Genomic DNA, 25,171 nt, shown 5'->3' with positions numbered 1-25,171 from the left:
TTGAATTCAGTTTTTTTTTAAATCTGAAAATAAAAGAACTGGTATCAGTAAAAGTGGCCGTGAAGCTGTCGGATTGTCGTAAAAACCCAACTAATGTCATTCAGGGAATGAAATCTGCTGTCCTTACCCTGTTTGGGTTCATGTGACTCCTGTCGCTCACCAACGTGGTTGACTCTTAACTGTCCTATGAAGTGGCCGAGCAAGCCACGTGATTGGGGCAGCTAGGGATGGACAATGAGTGCCGGCCTTGCCAACGATGCCCACGTGCCGAGAATGAATTAAAAAAAAATAAGCTGAGCTCCCTTTGATGGCATTGTTGGTAGAGGTCGTCTGTAACACTAAGCTTACAGACCATAAGGTCCCAGGTGTAGTTTCTCGTCTGTGAGAATTATTTGATCCCAGCTCGGGGGCCGCCGTTGGCTTCTGCTCGCCAGGAAGGGCAAACCGGACCAGTGCAAATTGACATAACACAAGACACCTGAATGTGGCAATTGGATGTGCTGGGAGGGCGAGCGGTGCGATTATTTTGAATGCACCTAACGGAACTAAGAGCTGCTCGCTTGAATATTAAAATGAAGTATCAAAAGGAAACGAGGAGGTGGGTTTTCAGCTTGCCGGCCAGAAGTAAAACTGGCCTTGCAGATTGGCTGCCCTTTGGAGAAAACGTCCGATTTTGCTTGCCATTGATTTAGATGGAAATGTAAATCGGGTGGTTTCTAAAGCGCGCAGTCGACCCACAAGGCCAGTTTTATACCAGGGCGGCAAGTTGAAAATCCGAGCCCCAAGATGTCGGATGGCTGCTTCAGTGAGGAGATGTACATCTTGTGCTGCTCCATCTCACCTCTCTCTTTATCTTTTTCTCTTTCTCTCTCTCTCTCTCTCCTTTCCTTTTCTCTTTCTCTCTCCCACCCCCACCACTCCATTGTTCTTGTCTCTCTCTGTAGCATTGATATTATGATAATGAATGCTCCTCTGAACCTTCCTCTCATTTATTCGATCATGGGATGTGGGCGTCGCTGGCAAGGCCGGCATTAATTGCCCTTGTGAAGGTGGTGGTGAGCTGCCTTCTTGAACCGCTGCTGTCCGTGTGGTATGTTCCTTGTAAGCTGCGAATTCCTTGGCCTACACACTTTTCCTCCCTCCCCGATCTTTACTGTGTTGAAATCAAGATTCAGTGTGTCTCCTACTCAGGTCATTCTATCTCTGACTTCTAGACTGTGGGACTCCTTCCCTTCCTGTCTCAATGACGAGACTTTAAAAGCCAAGCTTCCTGGCAGCTCACCCCCCCCCCCCTACCTCTTCATTTTCAAAATGTGGTGACCTACAACATGAGGCTTGGCTCCTCACCTGACTTTCTCAATGGGGAGAGGGCAGGAAGGTGGGGGAGAGGGCGTGGTGTCATTTAAAATAATTTGTGTAGCTGAATAAGAAGAATGTGAAAGCCCAGAATCTTCAGCGTTAAGAGTCCCAGAGGCTGTTGCTGTTCTGAAATGAAGGGCATTTAAGATGTGCACTTTATAGTTTTAAATTGGGACTTTGGGGGGAAGCGCCTTTGGGGGGAGGGAGAGAAAGAAGAGGAGAGCAATGAGAGATAGCAAGAAGTATTTTTTTTGACAAAGTGGAGAGGTTATTAGTGTAACTGTACCACAAACTAGGGTTGGTAATAGCTGCCATCTGTTAGTATGAAAATTGAAACTGTGATGTTTGGCAGGAAGCCAAGAAGTGCTTTCAAAGAACAGCTCGTGGAGTCGCGCCTCTAGCACAGCTCCTGTGTTTTGGACGCATATCAAAGATTTATAACCACCTCGTGCCAACAATACTCAGCCTGTCAAAGGCGAGAGCATTAACTGGATTGTGCGGATATGCAGGTGCTTTAGTGTTGCTTAGCTTTTAATTGAATTAGCCAACATCTGTCAGCGCGAGCCTTTCTGGTGCTGCAGGTTCCCCATCGAAGAGCGGGCTCCTGGCTGAAAGAAGGAACTCGCATTTACATAGTGCCTTTCACGACCGCAGGATCCCCTAAAGCGCTTTAAAGAAAGAAAGACTTGTATTTATCTGGCACCTTTCACAACCACAGGTCGTCCCAAAGCGCTTTACAGCCAGTGAAGTACTTTTGGAGTGTAGTCGCTGTTGTGATGTGGTAAACGTGGCAACCAATTTGCGCACAGCAAGCTCCCACCAACAGCAGTGAGATAAATGACCAGATCATCTGTTTCTCAGGTGCTGGTTGAGGGGATAAATATTTGCCAGGACTCCCCTGTTCTCCTTTGAAAAGGTACCGTGGCCTCTTTTACATCCACCCGAGAGGGCAGACGTTTAACGCCTCATCCGAAAGACGGCCCCTCCGACAGTGCAGCACTCCCTCGGTACGGCACTGGGACTGTCAGCCTAGATTTTGTGCTCAAGTCCCTGGAGTGGGACTTGAACCCACAACCTTCTGACTCGAGGTGAGGGTTCCATCTACTGAGCGACAGCTGACACCATCTTAATGTTTTTTTTTGTTTGTAGTGAGCCAGTTTGTTATTCGTAAAACATTCTCCCCTCACCACCTCCAAAGGTGTTGATTCCTGTCGGGGTTATAGTTTCACTGTGGCTGGTCGCTCTCCACTGTCTTTATCTAAGTGACCATTCTTCATATGGAGTGCCAACAGTCCATAGAGTGCATCACAGGCGAGAGATGATCGCGTTGACCCCTGACCTCCAGGCCAACGCACCTTCTAGGCGAAATCTCTGGATCGTGATAACAACTGCAAACTTTTGTTGATATCTTTGTCCTCTCCCCATTCCCCCCCACCGGCCTTTCCACTCCCCATGGCCACAGAGGTCAGTTGTAGAACCTCCAAACTATATTGACCGATCGACATTCCTGCACAGAAGATGGGCATGCAGCCCATCGTGACTGTGCCGTTAACTGAGATCACCGTAGATGGGTAATTGAGGGGTGTGTGTGTGAGTGAGTGTGTGTGAGTGTGTGTGAGTGTGTGTGAGTGTGTGTGTGTGAGTGTGTGTGTGTGAGTGTGTGTGTGTGAGTGTGTGTGTGTGAGTGTGTGTGAGTGTGTGTGTGAGTGTGTGTGTGAGTGTGTGTGTGAGTGTGTGTGTGAGTGAGTGTGTGTGTTCCACACTGGTTGGTGCAGTTCCTAACTCGAGTGAATGGGGGAAGGGCATTGTACCACTCTTTGCTTTGATGCCGAAATCCTCTTTCAATAATGAAACGGATTGCTAGCCATGCTCCTCATGCCGTCCTGACTCGTTTCCATTTTACTCTCAGGCCTTCATCTTTTTCTTCTCTGCTCTCCTTTTTAGAAGTCTAATTGGGCTATTGAGTTTCCTTGTGTAGTGAAGTTAGCCACGGCAGTTTAATTCACAGGCCAAACAACGATATTAAATTTCTCCATTCAAAAATAGTAAACTGCACTTAGCGGACACATTGATTGGGAAATCAGTCACTCTGAAGTTACTTACAGTATCCAGTTACTCTCGCCCCTCCCTCTCCCGACTCCGAGCTGGTGGCCACATTTTATGAACACATATTTCCAGACACTCGAGTGATTTTTCAGTTACTTCACGCACTGAGGTGCAGTTAGGAATGATTTCCTTCTGCGCGGCTGGGCGTTCTCCGTGTACGGTTGTGTAAAGGCCTGCGTCCCTGTGGTTTAATTAGGGAATGCGCCGCCCAGCACGGAACTGAATGGTGCAGCCCTGGCAGGTGCCGCATTCGATGGCCAGTTCCTGCTGGGTTTTTTTTTGTTCATTCTTGGGATGTGGGCGTCACTGGCAAGGCCGGCAGTAGTTGCCCTGAGAAAGTGGCGATGTGACTGAGCGGCTTGCTAGGCCACTTCAGAAGGCAGTTTGAGTCAACTACATTGGTCTGGGACTGGAGTCACACATAGGCCAGACCCCGGTTTCTTTCCTCTTACTGGACATTAGTGAACCAGTTGGGTTTTTTGCGATAATCCGACAGCTTCACGGTCACTCTTACTGATGCTGGCTTTTTATTTCCAAATTTAAAAAAAAAAATACTGAATTCAGACTCTAGCTACCAAGGTGGGATTTGAACTCGCGTTAACTGATTTAAATTGGGGGGGCCATACAATGGGTTCAGTGCCTGTGAAGGGGAAAAATCGGCACGGCTTCCATCCGTATGGGTTGACTGCCTCGGGTCACTGTAGTGCAAAGGTTCTACTTGGCACTATTCTTGTCCGAATACTTAATATGCCTTGTGAGTTTCCTCTCTGTGCTATCTTAAAGCAGGTGTTAATCCGTGACCCAGATTAACACCAGAATGGAGAGGTTAGTGTCAGTGTATTCAGCACTCGTGTAAGGACAGTCTCGATTGTAATTTCTGCAGTTTAAACAAACGCACAAAGATTTCCACTAGTCCGTATTTCTAACAAAATCATAATCGTGTTCGAAATGAACATGTTTACAAAGTTGCTACGTATAGTGACCGCGGGAAGTCCCCGCTCCCCCCGCCCCATTATCGTTCACTAGCGATTGCTGCTGTTAAATACATTGTGGTCATTGGATTAAGACAGACTTGCGTTTATATAGTGCCTTTCATGACCTCAGCATGTCCCAAAGCACTTAACAGCCAATGAAACACTTTTGAAGTGTAGTCACTGTTGTAATGTAGGAAACACAGCAACCAATTTTCATATAGCAAGATCCCACAAACAGCAATGAGATAAATGCACAGATTATCTGTGTTAGTGCTCAAGGTCTGGAGTGGGGCTTGAACCCACCACCTTCTGACTGAGACAAGTGTGTTACCCACTGAGCCAAGGCTGAGGTGCAGCAGCCACTTTCTGCACAGCTGCAGTGTGTACTATCCACAGGATGCACTGCAGCAACTCGCCAAGGCTTCTTCGACAGCACCTCCCAAACCCGCGATCTCTACCACCTAGAAGGACAAGGGCAGCGGGAGCATGGGAACACCACCACCTCCAAGTCACACACCATCCCGACTTGGAAATATATCACGGTTCCTTCATCGTCGCTGGGTCATAATCCTGGGAATCCCTACTTAACAGCGCTGTGGGAGAACCTTCACCACACGGACTGCAGCGGTTCAAGAAGGCGGCTCACCACCACCTTCTCAAAGGAATCTGGGGGTGGGCAATAAATGCCGGCCTTGCTAGCGACGCCCACATCCCGAAGAATGAAGAAAAGTCCTCACCTTACCTTCTGGTCTATGAGGCCGTTGACTAAATCCAGCCTCCGGGCTCTCAATGCCCCGTCAGCTCTGATACTGTACTTCTCCTCTCCAGTTTTTATTTTTGGCCAATATTTCAGTGAGTTGCAGCTTCACTTTGGTTTGACTTTACGGTCTTATTTTTCACCGTCGGTTAGTAAATCGAACGGTTAAAGTGGGTGCCCCGAGCTCCGATGGCAGAGGACCAAACCCCGAGCAAAGAACACTCTGGCCGTCGCACGTCTTTTTTCTTTCCTTTGATGCACGACTTGCCTGACCTAAAATTCCTGCTGTTTAGTGAATTAGATCTCGAGAGAAACATGGCACGGATGATTCGAGAACGGCTGAGCGGCCGCTGCCTGTCTGGCTAAAGAGTTATAAATCAGATCCTGCCCGCTAAAATGATTAAAATATGAGCTGTCCCAGGGCCCGCGCACTTCCCCTTTAATTAAAGGGGAATCTCACTGTTGGGAGGGAGTTGACTGGTAACGTCCCACAAGAAAGTTTTTTTTAAAAAAAAAGAATAATTATTATAAATGTCACTTACCTCTCCATCAAAAGGCAGGAGGTTGTCCCCAGGTTTGATCCCTGGTCTGTGCTGCGATAGATGATCTCGGCTGAATGGCAGTAGAGGAGCTACAGGGGTTTCAGGCAGGGGAGGAGAAAGGTTGCTTGCTGTTGTCTCCCGCATTGAGTTCTGAAGTGGAATTATTGAAAGTAAATTCAAGATTTCCCTGCTCTTGACTGACTTGTGTGGACCTCGGCTAATATCGGGATTGGGTTTGGCTGTGATGCCCCGCTTGACCGAATAGCCTGCAAATTGCCCGCTGTCTGAGTTCACCCATGAAGAATGGCTACTTGGGCAAGATAGCGGACAGTTACATAGAACGTACAGCACAGAAACAGGCTGTTCGGCCCATCTGGTCCACGCTCCACACGAGCTATAGAATCGAGCTCCATACAAGGCAGCAGCATCTGGAGTGGAGGGGACAAAATTGGAAAGGGAATTTTTAAAAAAGGAAATAATTTCATTAGATGTAACTTTTTTAAGCAGGGGTTTAACTCTAAAATGTATATTAATTTGACTTTAGAATATCATCCCTCTTCTTAACCATCCCCATTTTTGTCAAAGCAGTGAGTAGAATTGTTTAAAGTCATTGCGATATCTTTTCTTTTTCCCTTTTCTATCTGATGGGAGTCTCTGTCTGTGCCCCATACTGTGCCAGCCTGTTTGTCCTCCATTTTTGAAAGCCTTCGGCTCGCCATTGATGCCTGTCTTTTGAATTTTGACCCTAACTGTGTAGCCAGCACAAGAGTAAATAATTGTTGAACAAGCAGCCCAACAAAAGAGCTGCAGCTAGATGCTGACATCAGGCAGTGGGGGGGACTTGTTAGCGCCGGGGCCTAGCGGAAAAGGCCTCATTCACTTTCCCCTGAACCCAGGCCGCCTCATAAATCCATCAGAACTCTCCTGACAGTACAGAAACTCCCACAGTTCTCTGATCAGGGAGTTCAACTGTCTCTAGTTATCGAGAGCGGGAGGAAGATAAATGATGTTTTAATAAACAAATCAGATAAGTCGCAAGAATAGGCTGGCAGATACCTGCTTTGTGTAAAAGGCTGTCAGGGAGCGATACACACAATTCAATGAGTAGCCGTGGCAGGAAAAGGGATGAGAACCTTCCTTGGGAAGTGTAATGTGTTCTCACGATAGCATTTAACGTAATGTGCACTGGTACAAAGTTTTAACTTTCTGAAGTACCCGTCTTCCAGATGAGACCGAGGCCCCATCCGCCCTCTCAGGTGGATGTAAAAGATCTCGTGGCACTATTTCGAAGAGGAGCAAAATAGTTCTCCCTGGTGTTCTGGTCCATATTAATGGCTCAACCAACATCATTAAAACAGATTATCTGGTCATCGTCACATTGCTGTTTGTGGGATCTTGCTGTGCGCAACATTGGTTGCCAAGTTTCCTGCATTACAACAGTGACTACACTTCAAAAAGTACTTCATTGGCTGTAAAGCGTTTTGGGATGTCCTGAGGTCATGAAAGGTGCTATATAAATGCAAGTCTGTCTTTCTTTCTTCGAATTTGCTAAATGATTGAGTTCATCAAGAAAGCAAGAACGTGAATAGCTATACTGCATTCTTACAGCAACAACAACCACCTGGACGGCCGTGGGAACTTCCATGGAGTAAAACTTTCCCACGGCACTTTACACGGGGATAGGGAGACCAGGGCAGGGAATGGGAGATAATTAGGGGAGGTGGCCAAGAGCACATTGGTGGAAAGTATTGAGTAGACCGTTGGAGGTGGAGACAGAGGTAGCAAGGGGTGGGTTGAGGCAGAGTGTGGGAGTGTGATGACTAAAGACTCCACTGATGTGGGGGGTAACGCACAGTAGATCAGAATCCAAAGAGAGGCAGAGGCTTTGCTTGGACGTGGAGTTGGAGAGGATTGGCGAGGTGGGGGATTAAAGATTTGAAGTGAGGGTGGGGACTCTGTGCACCTGGTATAGAGTTTACCCCATGAGGAGCACACACCAGGAATCCGGGCATCCAATCACCATGCTTTTCCGTTCGTAATGGACAGAAAATCTTGGGACGTGTGTGCCCAATTCCAGATTATGTCCCCATTGGGTAAAGCTCCACACTATCGGTGCCAATTTGTAAAATTATCCCATGGGTATTTTGACCTCTTTGAATCCAGCGAGAGAGACAAAAAGAGACTCAGCACCCAGCACCTCTCCCGTGTTCGTACGAGGGCCGATTTTAACTCCCTCCGCCCCGTGTAAAGAGGGGTCCGGAAATTAACCCCCCAGCCCCCCCCTCCCCCCCCCCGGTTTACACTGCCACTTCGGCCTCCGCCATCTTAGGTAGGGTCCTGAGATGGGCTCGGTGTCCATTTTCCTTACGCCTCTGTGAAGCGCCTAGGGGCGTTTTCCTCTGTTAAAGGCGCTATATAAATGCAAATTGTTGTTGTTGTTCTTCCTGTTTTGTTAATTTATGAAGGGTCTTGATGAGGCACATGAAGAAAGATTATTTCCACTGTTCAGTGAGTTGGTAACGAGAGGAGATAAATTCAAGACCCTCAGAAAAAAGGGAGAGGTTAGGGGAGTTTTTGATGTGTAGTGGGTTGATGTGACATGGGATGTCCTACCAGAATCAGTGGTGGAAGCAGAATCCAGAAGTCGTTTTTAAAAGGGAAGTGGATAAATATCCGTAAAAGAAAAAATTGAAAGGATGTGGGGTCGGAATGGGACTAATGGAATGGTTCCTTCAGAGAGCTGATACAGGTGCGATGGGCCAAATGGCCTCCAACTGTAAAATCCAGGATTCTGTGCCTAACTCTGCAGTGTTTTTGACTTAACTGGACCTGGAAATGTTTCTCTATGGTCAATTGAAAACCGATCTACCTAACACCCCAGTGCTACACTGGTCTCTAAGGCAGCACGCTGCTCTGACAGATGACGTGCACTTCTGTCCCCTTGGGACGATTTGTTTTCAAATAGACCTCCCACTGAATACCTCCCCTCAGAACTATTGTTTGGGTGTGCGCTGTTGGCCCTTGTTAGCTGGAAACTTACACTGACAGAGAATTCTCTGGTTCTTTGCCTTTTGCTCTCCAGTTGCTGGCTTGATGCCAAACACCCTGAGCTGGCAGTGATCCAGTGGACACTTAAGAGCCTGTGACTTCCCCCTGATTGAGAATCACCGCTCGAATTTACAAGGGCTTGGCTATTTGAAACCGCAGATTGACGTACACTTCTAAGATGTACATCGGACACCACTTCAAGAGTCAAAACATTGCAGCCTCTGGTGAGGTGGGCTGTGTGCAGGCCTCAAACGAGATGCAACCTGCCAATCACATTCACACCCCACAGCATTTAAACTTGCCATATTGCCTGCTGAAAGCACTGGAGAGGGAGGCGGACGGTTGTTGTACCTCCCTAAATTACCGCTGGTCACATAGCATCGAGAGTGATGGCTTTGAGACGTTACTGCACGACATAAACACAAATATTTGATTAACCTTGTTACCTCCAGACTCGACTATTCCAATGCACTCCTGGCCGGCTTCCCATCTTCCACCCTCCATAAACTTGAGCTCATCCAAAACTCTGCTGCCCGTCTCCTAACTCACACCAAGTCCCGTTCACCCATCACCCCTGTGCTCGCTGACCTACATTGGCTCCCAGTCCAGCAACACCTCGATTGTAAAATTCTGATCCTTGTTTTCAAATCCCTCCGTGGCCTCTCCCCTCCCTATCTCTGTGACCACCTCCAGCCCTACAACCCTCCGAGATCTCTGCGCTCCTTCAACCTGGCCTCTTGCGCGTCCCTGATTTTCATCGCTCCACCGTTGGCAGCCGTGCCTTCAGCTGCCTGGGCCCTAAGCTCTGGAATTCGCTCCCTAAACCTCTCTGCCTCTCTCTCTCCTCCTTTAAGACGCTCCTTAAAACCTACCTCTTTGACCAAGCTATTGGTCACCTGTCCTAATATCTCCTAATGTGGCTCGGTGACAATATTCACTCCTGTGAAGCGCCTTCGGATGTTTTACATTAAAGGCGCCATATAAATGCAAGTTGTTGTTGTTATTATTGCCCAGTCATTCTTGTTGGAAAGTGAGCGTGTATGGATGCTGGGTGAGGGCAGGATTGGACTCGGCTTTGACTCCATTGTTGAGTAAATCGCCGTGTGCCCTCACACATGGAGAATGGCCACTTGGTGAGGTATCAGAAGGTGGGCAACCCTAGTCACCGGTGCCTGGCCAATCACCTGTGGCTTTCTGCCTCTCCTCCCTCCAAAAGCAAGAGGTTTGCCAATTGCTACATTGCGAAGACCATGCCTTTTCATCAGTCAAAAAAATCGAGGGTGCCCTGGCACGTGGCCCAGCTCTTTCTTCTTCCATTGTTTCAAGCTGGCTGTGGCTCCTTGTTCTTGCCATGCAATCCACTAGTTTCCACTTGTGGGGGAGACCGAAACTAGGGGCCATATATATAAGATAGTCGCCAATAAATCCAGGAGGGAATTCAGGAGAAACTTCTTTGCCCGGAGAGTGGTCAGAATGTGGAACTCGCTACTATGTGGAGTAGTTGAAGCAAATAGCATAGATGCATTTAAGAGGAAGCTAGATAAGCAGATGAGGGGGAAAGGAATAGAAGGATATGCTGATAAGGTTTGACGAAGAGGGGTGGGAGGAGGCGCGTGTGGATCATAAATGCCGGCATAGACCAGTTGGGCTGAATGGCCTGTTCGTACGCAGTGTAATTATATGTAACGAATCAGATGCAACAAAAAAAAGGGCTTGCATTTATAGAGCACCTTTCACAACCTCAGGACATCCCAATGCGCTTTACCGCCAATGAAGTACTTTTTGAAGTGTGGTCATCATTGTAATGAAGGATATGCGGCAGCCAATTTGTGCACAGCAAGCTCCCACGAACTGCAATGCGATACTGAACAGATAATCTGTTTTTAGATGTTGTTTGAGGGGTAAACATTGGCCAGGAAAACTGAACAGTCACTTTCGCAACCCTTGAGCTGTCTCACTTTTTGAAGGTTTAAGCTCAACCCTGCAAAATCTGTTCATTTGTAGATACTAGAGCAGCAATAAGACAGTAATGGGCCCCAGTCCAGGGTTTGACGGTGGCGGTCTAATGAAATGAAGCAGCACTATTGCTTCCCCGCTGGTAGATGTGTCACTTAGCGGACTGGAATTGCATAGAATTATATAGAATTTACAGCACAGAAACAGGCCATTCGGCCCAACTGGTCTGTGTTGGTGTTTATGCTCCACATGAGCCTGCTCCCACCCTCTTCATTTGACCCTATCAGCATATCTTTTGATTCATCTCTCCCTCATGTACTTATCTAACTTCCCCTTAAAGGCATCCACGTGGCTTTTATATCGCTGATGTGTATAGGAACATAGGACAGGAGTAGGCAATTCAGCCCCTCGAGCCTGTTCCACCATTCAATTAGATCTGTGTATTAACTCCATTTTCCTGTTTTGGTTCCGTAACCCTTAATACTCTTGCCTAACACAAATCTATCAATCTCTAGTTTTAAACTTTTCAATTAACCCCCAACCTCAGCAGCTTTTTGGGGGAGAGAGTTCCAGATTTCCACTCCCCTTTGTGTGAAGAAGTGTTTCCTGACATCACCCCTGAACGGCCTAGCTCTAATTTTAAGGTTATGCCCCTCTGTGTTCTGGAAACCCCCCCACCATGTATGGAGCTTCCCCAGTCATTGTGGCTTTGCGGTTGCTTCTTCATTGCTGCAGGTGTTTCAAAATCTGCTGCGCATTCTTAACCTTAACAGGGTCTTAACAGGGTCAAAATCCTGGATCTCCCTACCCAGCAGCACTGTGGGAGAACCTTCGCCACACGGACTGCAGCGGTTCAAGAAGGCGGCTCACCACCACCTTCTCGAGGGCAATCAGAGGTGGGCAATAAATGCCGGCCTCGCCAGCGACGCCCACATCCCATGAGCGAATATTAAAAAAAAATACCTGGGCAGATTCCACATTGCTGTGACCCAACATGTTTCACAATCAGCAATAAGGTGAGGAACCTGTTAATTTGCTTTTCTGGCAGTGGTGGTGCAGGGAGGGATGTTGGCCTGGGACATCATGAGCAGAACTTGATTTTACGTAGGAACAGGAGTAGGCCATTCGGCCCCTCGAGCCTCTTCCACCATTCAATTCGATCATGGCTGATCTGTATCTTAACTCCATCTACCAGTGCCATGGGATATTTTAACCACTGCCAGAGGCAGGTAGGGGCTTGGCTGAACTTGTCATCTGAAGGACAGCACTTCCAATAACTTAGTACTCAGTACTGCGTTGGACTGCCGGGTTAGATTATGTGCCCAAGTCCAGGTGTGGGGCTTGAACCCACAACCATCTGACTCAGAAACGTTTTACTGATGCCCTATAATAATTTCATCGAAAAATTCATACTGGGGTAGGAAATGGCAGGAGGTCGCAAATGAACGGAAGGCAGAGCGCCTCATTACAAATCGTTAGTAAGGCGTAACAGAAGGAAGTGATTTTATTGGACCTTGTGGTTTCATACGGTGCCTCTGCTCTCTGGTTATAAAGTCTCCAAAGGGGGAAAAAAAACAAGTCCCCATCCCCCACTTTTCTGAAATACAGAAGCAATACCACCCGCGCTAACGCATGAGGACTGTGAGATGCTTGACATTTTATTGAGCTGTCACACAAGGCCTTTAATTAGCATTTGGAGTCTGGTAAACAGCTATTAAAGCTGTAAAAACATTATTTCCTAATGACCAGGAGCCCCAATCAGGGGAAAGGCCATGTGCATATTTTAACAAATAGCCCCCTTTTCAAAATTTTGATTTGAACCTTCAGAGCTGTCATTTCTAATTTGGTCGACGCTCACTAATTATGGAACTTTTGAGGTAATTTTTTTTTGTTTTGCGTTGGACGTGAAAGAAATTCCCTGTACCTCATGGTCCTGTGCTATTTACAGCTAAATTATTCATGGTATCTGAAGTACCCTTAGGTGTCTGAGGCCTTGTGTTTCATAGTGTATGGCACAGCTGGCCCGTGAGGGAAAAGATAAAATAGAATCCGTTCCGAGCTTGTTCGATTAAAAATCCAGTGTAAAGTTTGCTTGCGTGTGTACCCAGACTTACAGAAAAGAATTTGATTATTAAAGTATACATTCTGTTAATTGAGTCCCCTTCCCCCTTTAGCAATAAACAGAACGCAGCCTCCCCGAGATGGGGGGAGGGGTGTGTCTGCATCAATAATAAACTACTGTAATATTGGAGCTCGTTGTTGTGATTGAGTAGCAGGGGGTTGGGTTGTACTGGCTGTCATAGTTGCCACTAAACTGGTGGTTTTGAAGGTTCTAATTTTATTAAAATAACAAATTGCTTGAGATTAATTCCTTCTTTCGATTGACGAGTGGCATGTAGAGGAATGTAGCCCTTGTATACACAACTAGCGAGTCAAAACGAAAAATAAACTCCCAATTTTCCATTGCAGCTCGGTGGAGGGGTTCAAGGATTGTTTCTCACAGAAAGAAAACTGACGTCCTCTCGTAACTGTGGCCATGGCTCAGTGGGTAGCTCTGGGTTTGAGTCCCACTCCCGAGACTTGAGTACAAACTCCAGGTTGATGTGCTAGTGCAGTTCTGAGGGAGTGCTGCACTGTTGGAGGTGCCGTCTCTCATCTCAGATGGGATGTTGAACTGAGGTCCTGTCTGCTCTCTCAAGTTGATGTAAAAGATCCCATGGCACTATTTCAAAGAAGAACAGGGCTGGTGTCCTGGCCAATATTTATCCCTCAATCAAACATTACAAAAAGAAAACAGATGATCTGGTCATTATCACATTACTGTTTGTGGGATCTTGCTGTGCGCAAATTGCTTGCCACGTTTCCTACACTACAACAGTGACTACACTTCAAAAGTACTTAATTGGCTGTAAGCGCTTTGTGACATCCTGGGGTTGTGCAAAACTCTATATAAATGCAAGTATTTTTTCTTTAACTCCAGTGCAATACCGAGGGAGTGCTGAGACGTCAGAGATGTTAAACTGAAGTCCAGTCTGTCTGTTCGGGTGGACTTTAAATATGCCATGGCACAATTTGAAGAAGAACAGGGAGTCCTTATGGTGTCATGGCTGACATTCCTCCCTCAACCAATACCAGCAAAAACAGATTAATTGGTAATCCATCCCAGTGCTCTTTATGGGATCTTGCTGTGTCATAAAATGACCGCTGCATCTGCCTACATAACGGTAACTGCGCTCCAGAGTAATTCAATGTGTGTGAAGTGTTTTGAGATGTTTAAGAGACATAGTAAGATGCTACATAAATGCAAGTCTCTTTTACCTGTCTCCCTTTTCCCCATGTTTTCTCAGTACAAGAGCACTAAGGATGTATTATAAATCACTGGTAGTGAAAAGGAACAGTGCTCTGGGGTGGAAAGGAGAAATTCTATTTCTGCACTCCTCCCCTTACAAAAGGAAACAGTCGTTCAGTGTGTCCCTCACAGAAAGCATCCAATTTGGTACAGTAGAAAGCAGCCTTGCTAAGATATGCCATATTAGGTCTCCCATAGGGAAAAGATAGACTTGTATGGTGTATTGGACCATCATTGACCCGAGTGAGAACTGCTGTACTGGACCATCATTACCCAGTGGCCCCTGAGGCTGTCAGGAGAGGACTCATCTTCCGCAGTCAAATATCCAGCTGACATCCCCTGCCTGGACTCACCAATAAAGGAAAGATGGACAGACAAAGAAGGAAGGAAGAAAAAATGGACAGATGGACGGAAGTCATATTGAGAAAGTGCCTTATCTCTGAGAAATGACTCATGCTTCACATACAGTGAATTATTTTGAAGTGATGTCACAGTTATGTAGGGAAACAAAACATTTCTGGAATCTCGAGTGTCCAATTTCTGAATACAATCGCATGGAATAGAACTTAGTCTAATTCGAATTACATCCTAAAGTGAGATTTTTTTCCGAGGTATTTAAAAATAGCCCCCCAAATATATGCAGAATCCCGCAATCCTCTGTGGGCAATCTGCGATCCTCCCAGATGGGAGGCAGTTTTAAATGCTGCCTGGGGTATGAAAAGTTGTGTCAGATGCCCTGCCATTTTCCGAGGGTCTTGAAAAGGATGGAGTTTTCTGTCTTCTGTAAGGAATTGGACATGGTCAATAAATAGGGATATAGAACAGTGGGAGAAGGTGGCATCAACCAGACCACTGTAATCACGGCAAAAACATCAGCGTTAAACACATCTCCACCAGGATGGCCCACAGTAAGATATCCCGTTAAGTACATTTACTTTAATCGCAATGGGAATTATGTTGCTGTTGCATTTAGTTTCGTTTCAAAGCTCCCTTGTTTACCGCGGTATTATCACACTAAAATGTGAAGGCCAAACATCTGTTAGATCCAATAAAGTATATGGCTTCAGCAGTGTGGTGAGGATTGTGAACATTCCACCAGCTGTTTTTAATGAAATCCTCATGCAGTCATCTTCCAGTTCAACACAAAAAAAGACGACTCGAAGCAGTCTGCTTCATCAGTGATAAATGCTACATTGTGTTGTGTCCATTAGAGGCGACGGCAAGAACCTGTTATTTTTCCTCTTCAGATTTTATCCCTCTTCCCCCCCACCCCCCCCCCCCCACCTCTCCAGAAAGCGCCGACTCTCACTGGGCTATGATTCGACAGGCACCTCACTCAAGTGGGCTTGCTATACGTGTCAGGCTGGAGAGTGAACATCAAAAGCGGCTAGTCCGCCATGGAGGGCAACACAGCCAAGTCCAATCCACCTGCCCATCTTTCCTTCCTTCCTTCCGTCTGTCTGTCTGTCCTCTCTTCCATAAAATTCAAGGTGTTCCAATGGGGGGAGTGCTTTAATAAATAATGGCACTGTGGCTGATCTGGTTTCCTAAAATGTAGAAAGTGTTTATTAGCACGATGACTACAAAGGTGTTCACCTTTCATATGGCTCTTCCTGCCCTTGCCCTTCATTTTTCTCTCTATGGCCACTATTATGGATTGAAAAGCAGTATAAAGCTTGCATGGTGGCTCAGTTTGTTTAGACAGTGGAGTAGCATTGAATGGGTTGAGGGGGGTGGGGTTCAGGGGGATTCCTCACCTGCAATCAGTTTGAGGTCGGCCAACGAGACTTTGGAGGACCTCTTCCGTTTCTCGCCAAGATACCCCGGTCACCCACCTTTGGCCTCCAGCAAGTCTGTGCAATTCCCAGCTCAGCCTACGGACTAGGTAAGTCGTCATTCCCCCAGTTCCCAGCTCTTGCTGCCAAGTCGGCCAAACCTCGAGATAGTAACGCCCCATCTCCCCATATTCATGTTGGGGAACTTGATTTGCGAGAGTGGGGGATGTGCAGGATGTGTTACAAGAAATGACTGGCCAGAAGACTGTTTTCAATGTCACCTCCCCGCCCCCCCAGGCGGGTGAATCCAACTCTGCCACTAGGCTTGTGTGACATCCTTTGGTGGCATTTGGTGCGTTGTGCGTTTTGGCCTGGTGTGCTCGCCTCTCTATCAGTTCAGGTGATCAAACCAACAACTGGTTTGTTCAATCCCTTTGATTCAATCCGCTGACAGCTGCTCATGTGGATTGGGCATGTGGCAATGTGAACATTAGTCAGGGTCTATCTGCAAACTGCACTGATCAGCCAGGAGAAAGGTCGTTTATACCAGCAACAAAGCCTTGTGTAACATGAAAACACAGCTGCCTTGGTGCAGGCAGGTTCAGTATGGGACTGCAGAGTGTATACTCCATATTCCAGTGGATCAGCAAAACTATTTTTGCCAAAGTACGAGTTACAATACTATATAATTCAGATCCAGTGCTTCTATTCTCTTCGGGTATCTGTCCTACAATACTTTCTATCTCTATTAGCTCTTCCCGGTGTCCTGGCCAATATTTCTCCCTCAACCAACATCACTGAAAAACAGATTTGCTGTGCGCAAATTGGCTGTTGTGTTTCCTACATTAAAACAGTGACTACATTTCTAAAATACTTCATTGGCTGTAAAGTGTCTTGGGAGGTCCTGAGGGTGTGAAATGCGTTATATAAACGCAAATCTTTCTTTCCTTTTATTGTAATAATACCTTTTAAAAATTACCTTTGCCATACGCTTATTTAGCTTATTGCTGTAAGTGCGCTACAGGAAAACCAGCACTTGTGGCAGTACAACATGCGGCTTGTGTGATTTCTGGGAGAGTGCTCCTTTTCTTTTCTCATGCTAATTCTCTCCTGTCCTCTCTTCACTCCTTCCTAGTTTGCCTTTCAGTATGTCTCCCAACTGATGGTTGTTCGTGTGAGTGCTTTGATGGGGAGTATTCAACTGGGGGTTGCCTTAAAGCCAAGCTTGCTCCTGTCAGCTGTGTCTCAGTGGGTAGCGCTCTGGCCTCTAAGTCAGAAGGTTGCGGGCTCAAGTCCCACTCCAGAGACTTGAGCACAAAATCTAGGCTATCACTCCAGAGCAGTTCTGAGGGACTGCTGCCCTGTTGGAGGTGCCATCTGCTCTTTCAGGTGGACAGAAATGGTCCCAAGGTACTATTCAAAGAAGAGTAGGGGAGTTCTCCTCAGTGTCTCGGTCAATATTTATCCTTCAAACAACACCTTAAAAAAAAAGATTACCTGGTCATTTATTTAATTGCTGTTTGTGGGAACTTCCTGTGCGCAAATTGGCTGCCACGTTTCCTACATTACAAGACTGACTTAATTGGCTGTAAAGTGCTTTGGGTCGTCCTGATGTCATGAAAGCTCCTATATCATTGCAAGTCTTCCTTTTGACTCTCTGTACTCGATTACCGTCCACACGTGCACTCTTCAGCAGGTGTTTCTGGATCAGGGCAAGGAACTCCTGGCCAATTCTCCCCTCCCTGACACAGGGGCAATTCTACTGCTGTCATGGCTGAGGTCAGCTAACTCAACACGCTTGGGATTGGACCTGGGGCCCTCCTGTTCCATATTGCTTAGCTTCTCAGCAGATACACTCTTTGACTCATTAGGGGAATTTCTTCCTTGATGCTCTTGAGCCACCATCTCAAGAGTGGTCCCACTATAATAAAATGATACTGGGGCTAAAAGGGTTAAATTACGAGGACAGGTTGCATTCCCTTGAGTCTGGAAGATTAAGGGGTGATCTAATTGAGGTGTTTAAGATGATTAAAGGAATAGATAGAGAGAAACTATTCCCTCTGGTGGGGGAATCCAGAACAAGGGCATAACCTTAAAATTAGAGCTGGGCCGTTCAGGGGTGATGTCAGGAAGCACTTCTTCACACAAAGGGGAGTGGAAATCTGGAACTCTCTCCCCCAAAAATCTATTGAAAATTTCAAAACTGAGATTGACAGATTTTTGTTAGGCAAAGGTATTAAGGATTACGGAACCTAGACGGGTAGATGGAGTTAAGATACAGATCAACCATGATCTAATTGGACGTTGGAACAGGCTCGAGGGGCTGAATGGCCTCCTCCTGCTCCCATGTTCCCAACTGTAGCCATCAGCACTTCACTCTGCAGGCCTAATTGAAGTTTGGAAGTCCAGAGTCTATAATTGCATTGTTGGGGTGTTTTTTCTCAGTTCAACTGGACAACATACTAAATGTTCACATACCTACCATTACACTTTGCTGAATCATAGGGAGCATGATTGGTTAGATTATATAGTGTAATGAATAACATGTCTGCAATGAGTAATTGAATCTAGTGCAGTGGCTTTATTGAACTTTGTAAACATTACCCACACTGTGCACTTGAATTATTGCTCTTGTAACTTGCTGCAGACATCTGTTTTCCTACGTGTTCTGTTTTAACATGTTTCCTTCTGTTTTGAAGCCGTACATTTCAAAACTGCTGAATTCCAACCCAAAGAAAATTACTTAAGACCTGTCTCGGGTGCTAAAGTTACTGATGTGCACATTTGGCTCGGTTAGTAGTACTCTTTCCCCCCCCCCCCCCCCGGGGCAGCAGTTTGTGGGTCCAAACCCCTGCATTGCTGGTGGTGCCTTCCTTCTGGTGAAATGTTGAGCCTCAGTGGTTCAGGTGGATGTTAAAGATCCCGCTTTTGGAAAAACAAACAGGACAACAGGGAGTTTTCCCTGTATCCCGGCCAACATCGCGATCTCAACCAAAGACAGACCAATTGGCCAGGTGGTGGTGAGCAGAGATCCACCATGCTTACAGTTTTCTCAAATGCCAAATGTATTGAGAAAGCCATCTTACATTCAGGGGTCGTAAACGATACGGTCTATACTACGGAAACTTCTAGTAAAGTGATGGGGCACTCTTTGTGCATCTGGAACAATAAAACTCCCTCCAACTTTTTTTAATGATCTCAGTCATGAGCTGCCATCAACAGAAGCCCAAGGCTTCCTTTCATTAGTAATGGCCATCTGATATATTTTACTTCAGAGATTGAGTTTACAATCACCCTATCACTGATATTTATAGAAAGAACACCTAATTAAGCCGATTGACCTAAATAGGAAAGCATCTATTTCTAGTGTTGCTTTCATTACTTTACATGCAGTTGAATATCATTAAACATTGAAGAGGTGCTGTCTCCATGGAAATGTCTTGCATGACACTTTAAGATACCTGCAGAGGAAGGGGCATTGACAGGAGTTCTGCAACGTGCTGTATGCTTTAAGTTAAAACTGTCTGCTGTGTCGTTAAGAAAGGATGAATATTTGCGAAGAGAGCAATGCCTTAAGTACCTGAAGTTGGAACCTAGAAGGAAGAAATCAATATTTGTTCTTTGAAAACATGACTGTTTCATATTTTAAAAAAAATTAGCTCTGAAATTACGTGGTGGGATATAACGTGCAAGTGAATAGCACGTGTGGCTGAAATACCCTACGCGGAGGAGTTAATCCCTTTATTTTAAACAGGTTAACCCCTCTGCTAAAATAGTGGACCGAAGAACTTCAGATGAAGCTACGAAGTGATATTCCACCCTGCAATTTACTTGGGCTTTTCATTCTTGTCTATACTCCCACTTATATTATTTCTTCTTTTAATGCTCAGTAGCTGCTTCCTACCTTTTTAATTTTTAAGCAAGAGTTCCTACTACTAAATACAGGGTAATCCCAATGCAATGCATTGATATAGCCTCTTTTTTTACATTGAAGTATCTCAAAAGTGCTTTAGACAATCAATTATTCTCTGAAGTGCAGTTACCGTTGTTATGGCAAATACAGAGTTACAATCAACGGGGACTGGGGTCTAGAGGTGCATTGGGTTAGAATAGCTCCAGGACCCGGCTTTGAATCTTTGTCCTTGTCCTGACTGCAAGCATAGCAATCTGAACATTCAGCACCATTCTAATGGACGTGAGCCCACAGCACAGCAAGGCAAAGAAGGAGGTATTCGGAGGGGTGACTGAAAGCCTGATCCAAGAGGTGGGTTTTAAGGAGAGCCTTAAAGGAGGAGACAGAGAGGTTTAGGGAGGGAATTCCAGAGCGTTGACGGATGAAGGAACGACCGCCAATGGTGGAACGAAGGAAGTGGGAGATGCGCAAGAGTCAAAAGAGCTTGGAGTTCTTGTAGGGATGGAGGAGGTCACGGAGATAGGGCGGGGCAAGGCCATGAAGTGATTTCAACACGAGGATGAGAATTTTAAATTGAAAGTGCTGGGAGCCAATGTAAGTCAGTGAAGACATGGGTGAGTGGGACTTAGCGTGGGATAGGATATAAGTAGCAGAGTTTTGGATGAACTGAAATTTATGGAGGATAAGAGGCCATTGGAATAATTGAGTTTGCAGATGATAGACATGGATCGTGGTTTCAGCTGCAGATGGGCTGAGGCAGGGGCGGAGACGGGCGATGTTATGGAGGTGGAAGTAGGTGGTCTTTGTGACGAAGAGGGTACGAGGTCGAAAGCTCAACTCAGGATCAAATAGGACACTGAGTTTGCGGACAGTCTGGTTCAGCCTGAGACGACGGCCGGGGACGAGGATGGAATTGGTGGCGAGGGTACGGACCTTGTAGACCATGGCTTCAGTCTTCCTAATGTTTAACTGGAAGAAATTGCAGTTCATCCAGGACTGAATGCCAGACAAGCAGAGATAACAGAGGCAGGGAATGGATCGAGCGAGGTGGTGAAGATTGAGCTGGGCGTCATCAGCAAACACATGGAACCTGCCCCCATGTCTGTAGATGATGTCGCCAAGGGGTAGCATGTAGATGAGAAGGAGGAGGGGGCCAGGGATAGATATCCGTGGGGGTCTCCAGAGATAACAGTGTGGGGGGCGGGAAGAGAATCCATTGCTGGAGATGACCTGGCTACGATTGGATAGGAAAGAGTGAAACCAGGCGAGGGTAGTCCTACTGAGCTGGACAACGAAGGAGAGGCGTTGGAGGAGGATGGTGAGGTCAACCATGTCAAAGGCTGCAGAAAGGATGAGGAGGGATAGTTCACCACAGTCACCAAGGATGTCATTTGTGACTTTATTCGGGCTGTTTCAGTGCTGAAAACCTGATTGGAGCATTAGCTGACTCTGCTACCCCTCCTCAATTTCCTCCCCTGCTGCCCTCCCGTTGACCTTTGCTGGGTTACAGTCCTTAACTTCCAGGACCTCATCCAAGCGTCTATTCGTCATACGTGAGCCTGGGCGGTATGGGGCAGCTGGCTATTTGACCGTGGTGGGGGGGGGGCGTTGCAGAAAAGCCCAATCTTGCCCTCACTCGCTACCAACGCACAACCACCTTGCAGGAGGAGTTTAACGGGTAGCAGTCAGGAGTGGAAATCCTAGATGAGATTTCAATATTCCCATGGTCGCAGATGCCAGTTGCATTGGCCCCTTCTGCCAACTGTGGTATGCCTATCACACCCTGGCTAAGATCAGCGAAGCCAGAGAGAACAGGGGGTCAAACGTAGGACCCGCCTGGCCTGTGCGGTACATTTAATAACTCGTCCATTTAGGTGCAAACATGACCTTTCTGGTACGGCCTCTGTGCCTGTGAATGGCTTCACAGGCGAGGGTTTAAATCCCCCCTCCCCCCACCCCCCCCCCCCCTCACCCCAACCTCCTTTCCTGGAGGCGCTGACCTCACCCAAGTGGTCATTGTTCCTTTTCTGAGCCCACTATTTGACCACGGAGGGCATCGCAGCCAAGTCCACTCCTTTCCTTTCCTGACGCGCAGGCACTCGCACTTTCCAGTGAACTTGGAAGAGCCATCAGAAACGGAAATGCTGGCTGTTTCCTTTCTCCTCCCTCGCCTGGGGACGCTGATCCTGATTGAAACACCCAAGAGATAAGTCAAGGGGAAGGGCTAATGGACTAATTCTGTTCAGGTCCAATCCTGCGAGAAGCCGGGAATCTTATATCTGGTAGCCATTCTTGGGAGTCAAATTGGACTTCCATTTGGAGGGGATTATTAATAGGTCATGTGGTAATTGTAGTTAGATAAGGGCCTGACAAAAGTCTTCTGATCAGTATAAAAACCCTGGTGTTGAATTACATTTAACATGTCACCTAGAGGAAGATGGACTCCAGTTAAAGATAATGGACTCTAGTCAGAGATAATGACAAGAAGCTATAGGATTAAAGATAGCTTTCTGAATAAACACAGCTGGCGTCTGCTCACAGCCTGCTACATACAAATACCGCCCCTCCTGATTTATTTAGTTCTAAAGAAGCTGCCTTTCTCCTCTGGTTATTTACAGTGCTGTGTCCGTCAGCTATTAAGGCTGTTCCAAAAAGAATTAAAGAAAGAACTTGCCTTAATTTGGTGCCTTTCATGTCCTCAGAACGCCTTAAAACAGTTTTTAATGTCAATCCGAGCAGGTAGACTTAGTTTAATGTTTTATATGGAAAGTGGCAGTTCTCGACAGTGTAGCTATCCCTCAGTACTGCACTGAAATGTCTGCCAAGATAGTGTGCTCCAGTTTAGAGTGCGGCTTGAACCCACAACCTTCTGACGCGGCGATGAGGGAGCCACCACGAGTGCCAAACTGCCGCTGGAAGAATTGAGCCTCAAAATTACACTCTGGCCTCCAGATGTACAAGTGCCTAACATAATGGTGGAAAACTCTTCCCTCTGCTATTTTCATGGAAGGGTTAACCCATTTTGAAATGACTGGGCGAGCGCTTCCTTTAAAATGGTGGAGCATTTCATAGGAGTGCGTGACACATTCTTGCTCCATTATCCCATCGTCATTTCAAGGCCTTTGCTCTTTTTTGATGGGACTTGACAGTTGTGCATTAAAGGCATAACTGGTAACCTGATCAATTAGCACTTAAAGGTTAGTATCCCTCTTAAGGTTTCAAAGCACTGGAATGGTGAGAGTTATCTACAGTTGCTCGTTTTTTTTTTGTGTTACACGTCCACAAATTATGTTTTGCAGTTCTTAAATTTATTTCACCCAGGTCTGTCCCGCCCCCATTCTGGGGTAAAGTGCCATTGATTCTACCTAGTCCGCAAAGCAATTAGCTGCGTTTATACTGGTCTTGTTTTAATTCAGATTCCAGGAGAATGTTTAGACTAAATCTGGTTCCCTTATCCCAGCAATAGGCCTACAAGTCTAACTGAGGATTGACAAGCTATTTGACTCTGGAGGGCATCACTGTCATGTCTGATATCATCCTTACCCAATGTCAACAGTAGTCGGGGGACAGTGGTCAGGAGCGGGAGTCCTCTGCCTGCCCCAAATTAATTCTAGTATCCAGAGTATCTGAGAAGGAGCCATGGACCATGTGCTTTAAATCCAAGCTTGTGCTGTGTTGGGAAAGTGTTTGAAGGAGGGACTGATTTACATAGAATGCACCCCATTAACCTACAAGGTCTATTGGCGACTGTGCCTTCAGCCAAACCGTGCCCTAAGCTATGGAATTCCCTCCCTAAACCCCTCCATCTCTCTCTCTCTTCCTTTTAAGATGCTCCTTAAAGCCCACCTCTTTGACCGAGCTTTTGGTCACTTGTCCTAACGTCTTTTTCTTTGGCTGGTTGTCAATTTATTTTTTTGCCTGATTACACTCCTGTGAAGCGCCTTGGGACGTTTCACTACGTTCAAGGCGCTATAAGGAGGCAAGTTGTTGTTGTAGGGCAGCGGGAGTGCAAGGGTTAACGAATGTCTAATGCGATCATTGTGTTGTGTGTCCCATTGTTTTTGTTGGGTTTGGCGAGCCTCCTGTGTTGATGGGTTAGATGATGCTCCTGGCGATCGTTAAGTAATGGAACATCTGCCATCGTGACCGAGACTCCGTTTACATCTTGAAGATTGAAATCCTAAAACACAACTGATATTCTGCCCACCCTTTTTCACACATTCACCATCCTGCTATTGGGTGTGTAAAGAATCGGCCGGACTCACTTTGATCTTGTTCAAAGTAGGGTGTTGATTTATATCCAACATTCCCAGAGCCCATTAAAAGCTATTTTTTTCTCTACTGAGTTTTAGACTTGTGGTTAAAGCACACAAAAATAAACAGAAAAGCAAACCCAGATGTGGGCGATCGTGTGTGTATGGGGAACAACAAAGCGGATTTGGTATCGGTAGCACTCTCGCTGCTGAGCCGAAAGGTTGGGTTCGAATCCCACTTCAGAAACTTGAGCACAAAAATCCAAGGTTGACACTCCAATGCAGTACTGAGGGAGTGCTGCACTGTCGGAGGTGCCGTCTTTCAGATGAGACGTTAAACCGAGGCCCTGTCTGCCCTCCCAGGTGGTTGTAAAAGATCCCATGGCACTATTTTGAAGAAGAGCAGGGGAATTCTCCCCGGTGTCCTGGGGCCAATATTTATCCCTCCATCAACACCTAAAACAGATTATCTGGTCATTATCACATTGCTGTTTGTGGGATCTTGCTGTGCGCAAATTGGCTACCGCGTTTCCTACATTACAACAGTACTTAAAAAGTACTTCATTGGCTGTAAAGCGCCTTTGGCGGTCTTGAGATCGTGAAAGGCACTATATAAATGCAAGTTCTTTCTTTCTGGGATAAGATGCTATTTAAATACAAATCTACCTTTTTTATTTATTTACAAACTTAGCAACTGAACCATCAGAAGAACTCGAGATGGAAAATTTGAATTTTACTTGCAACTGGAGAAACTCTAACTGCACTGTTAGGAATATATTTTTAAAAAAACCATGCCCCAGGCTCTTGTGACTGAGAATTTCGGCCCTACGTCTCCCGCTGGTTCTTTCCAAATTCCACCTGTGAGTAATGCCAAACGTACCTGGACTTGCTGTCCCCTCTTTCTCTGCTGCATTGTTTGGTTGGTGCAATTCTGCAGGGTGTGATCCTGATCGGTAATCTTTAGCTGGCCAGCAAAGGAATTTGTGCAATCTGGAAGTCTAATGTTGCTCTGTAACAGTCAGTGTGCTGAGCAATGCAAACAAACCTACTGTGGGTTCTCTGTGCTGTACGTTCTCTAGAGGTTCAAAGCTTGATACCTTCATGTTATTGATTTTTTGTTTGGAGGGTACATACTGTTT

At 46.3% G+C, this 25,171-nt stretch overlaps 1 protein-coding gene across 1 annotated transcript in view; it reads left to right on the top strand.

Annotated features, from left to right (window-relative positions):
* LOC137304597 (AT-rich interactive domain-containing protein 3A-like) overlaps window positions 1-20,907 on the top strand; it is a 32,918-nt gene extending 12,011 nt beyond the window's left edge. The window contains exons 4-5 of the mRNA XM_067973239.1: window positions 18,566-18,658; window positions 20,756-20,907. Coding sequence (XP_067829340.1) covers window positions 18,566-18,658; window positions 20,756-20,907 — 245 coding nt within the window. The remainder of the gene's footprint in view (window positions 1-18,565; window positions 18,659-20,755) is intronic.
* Window positions 20,908-25,171: the final 4,264 nt, after the last annotated feature.

The sequence above is a fragment of the Heptranchias perlo genome, chromosome 38 (genome assembly GCF_035084215.1).
Source record: "Heptranchias perlo isolate sHepPer1 chromosome 38, sHepPer1.hap1, whole genome shotgun sequence".
In the NCBI taxonomy this organism is placed as follows: domain Eukaryota; kingdom Metazoa; phylum Chordata; class Chondrichthyes; order Hexanchiformes; family Hexanchidae; genus Heptranchias; species Heptranchias perlo.
This window is presented reverse-complemented; position numbering and strand designations above follow the sequence as displayed.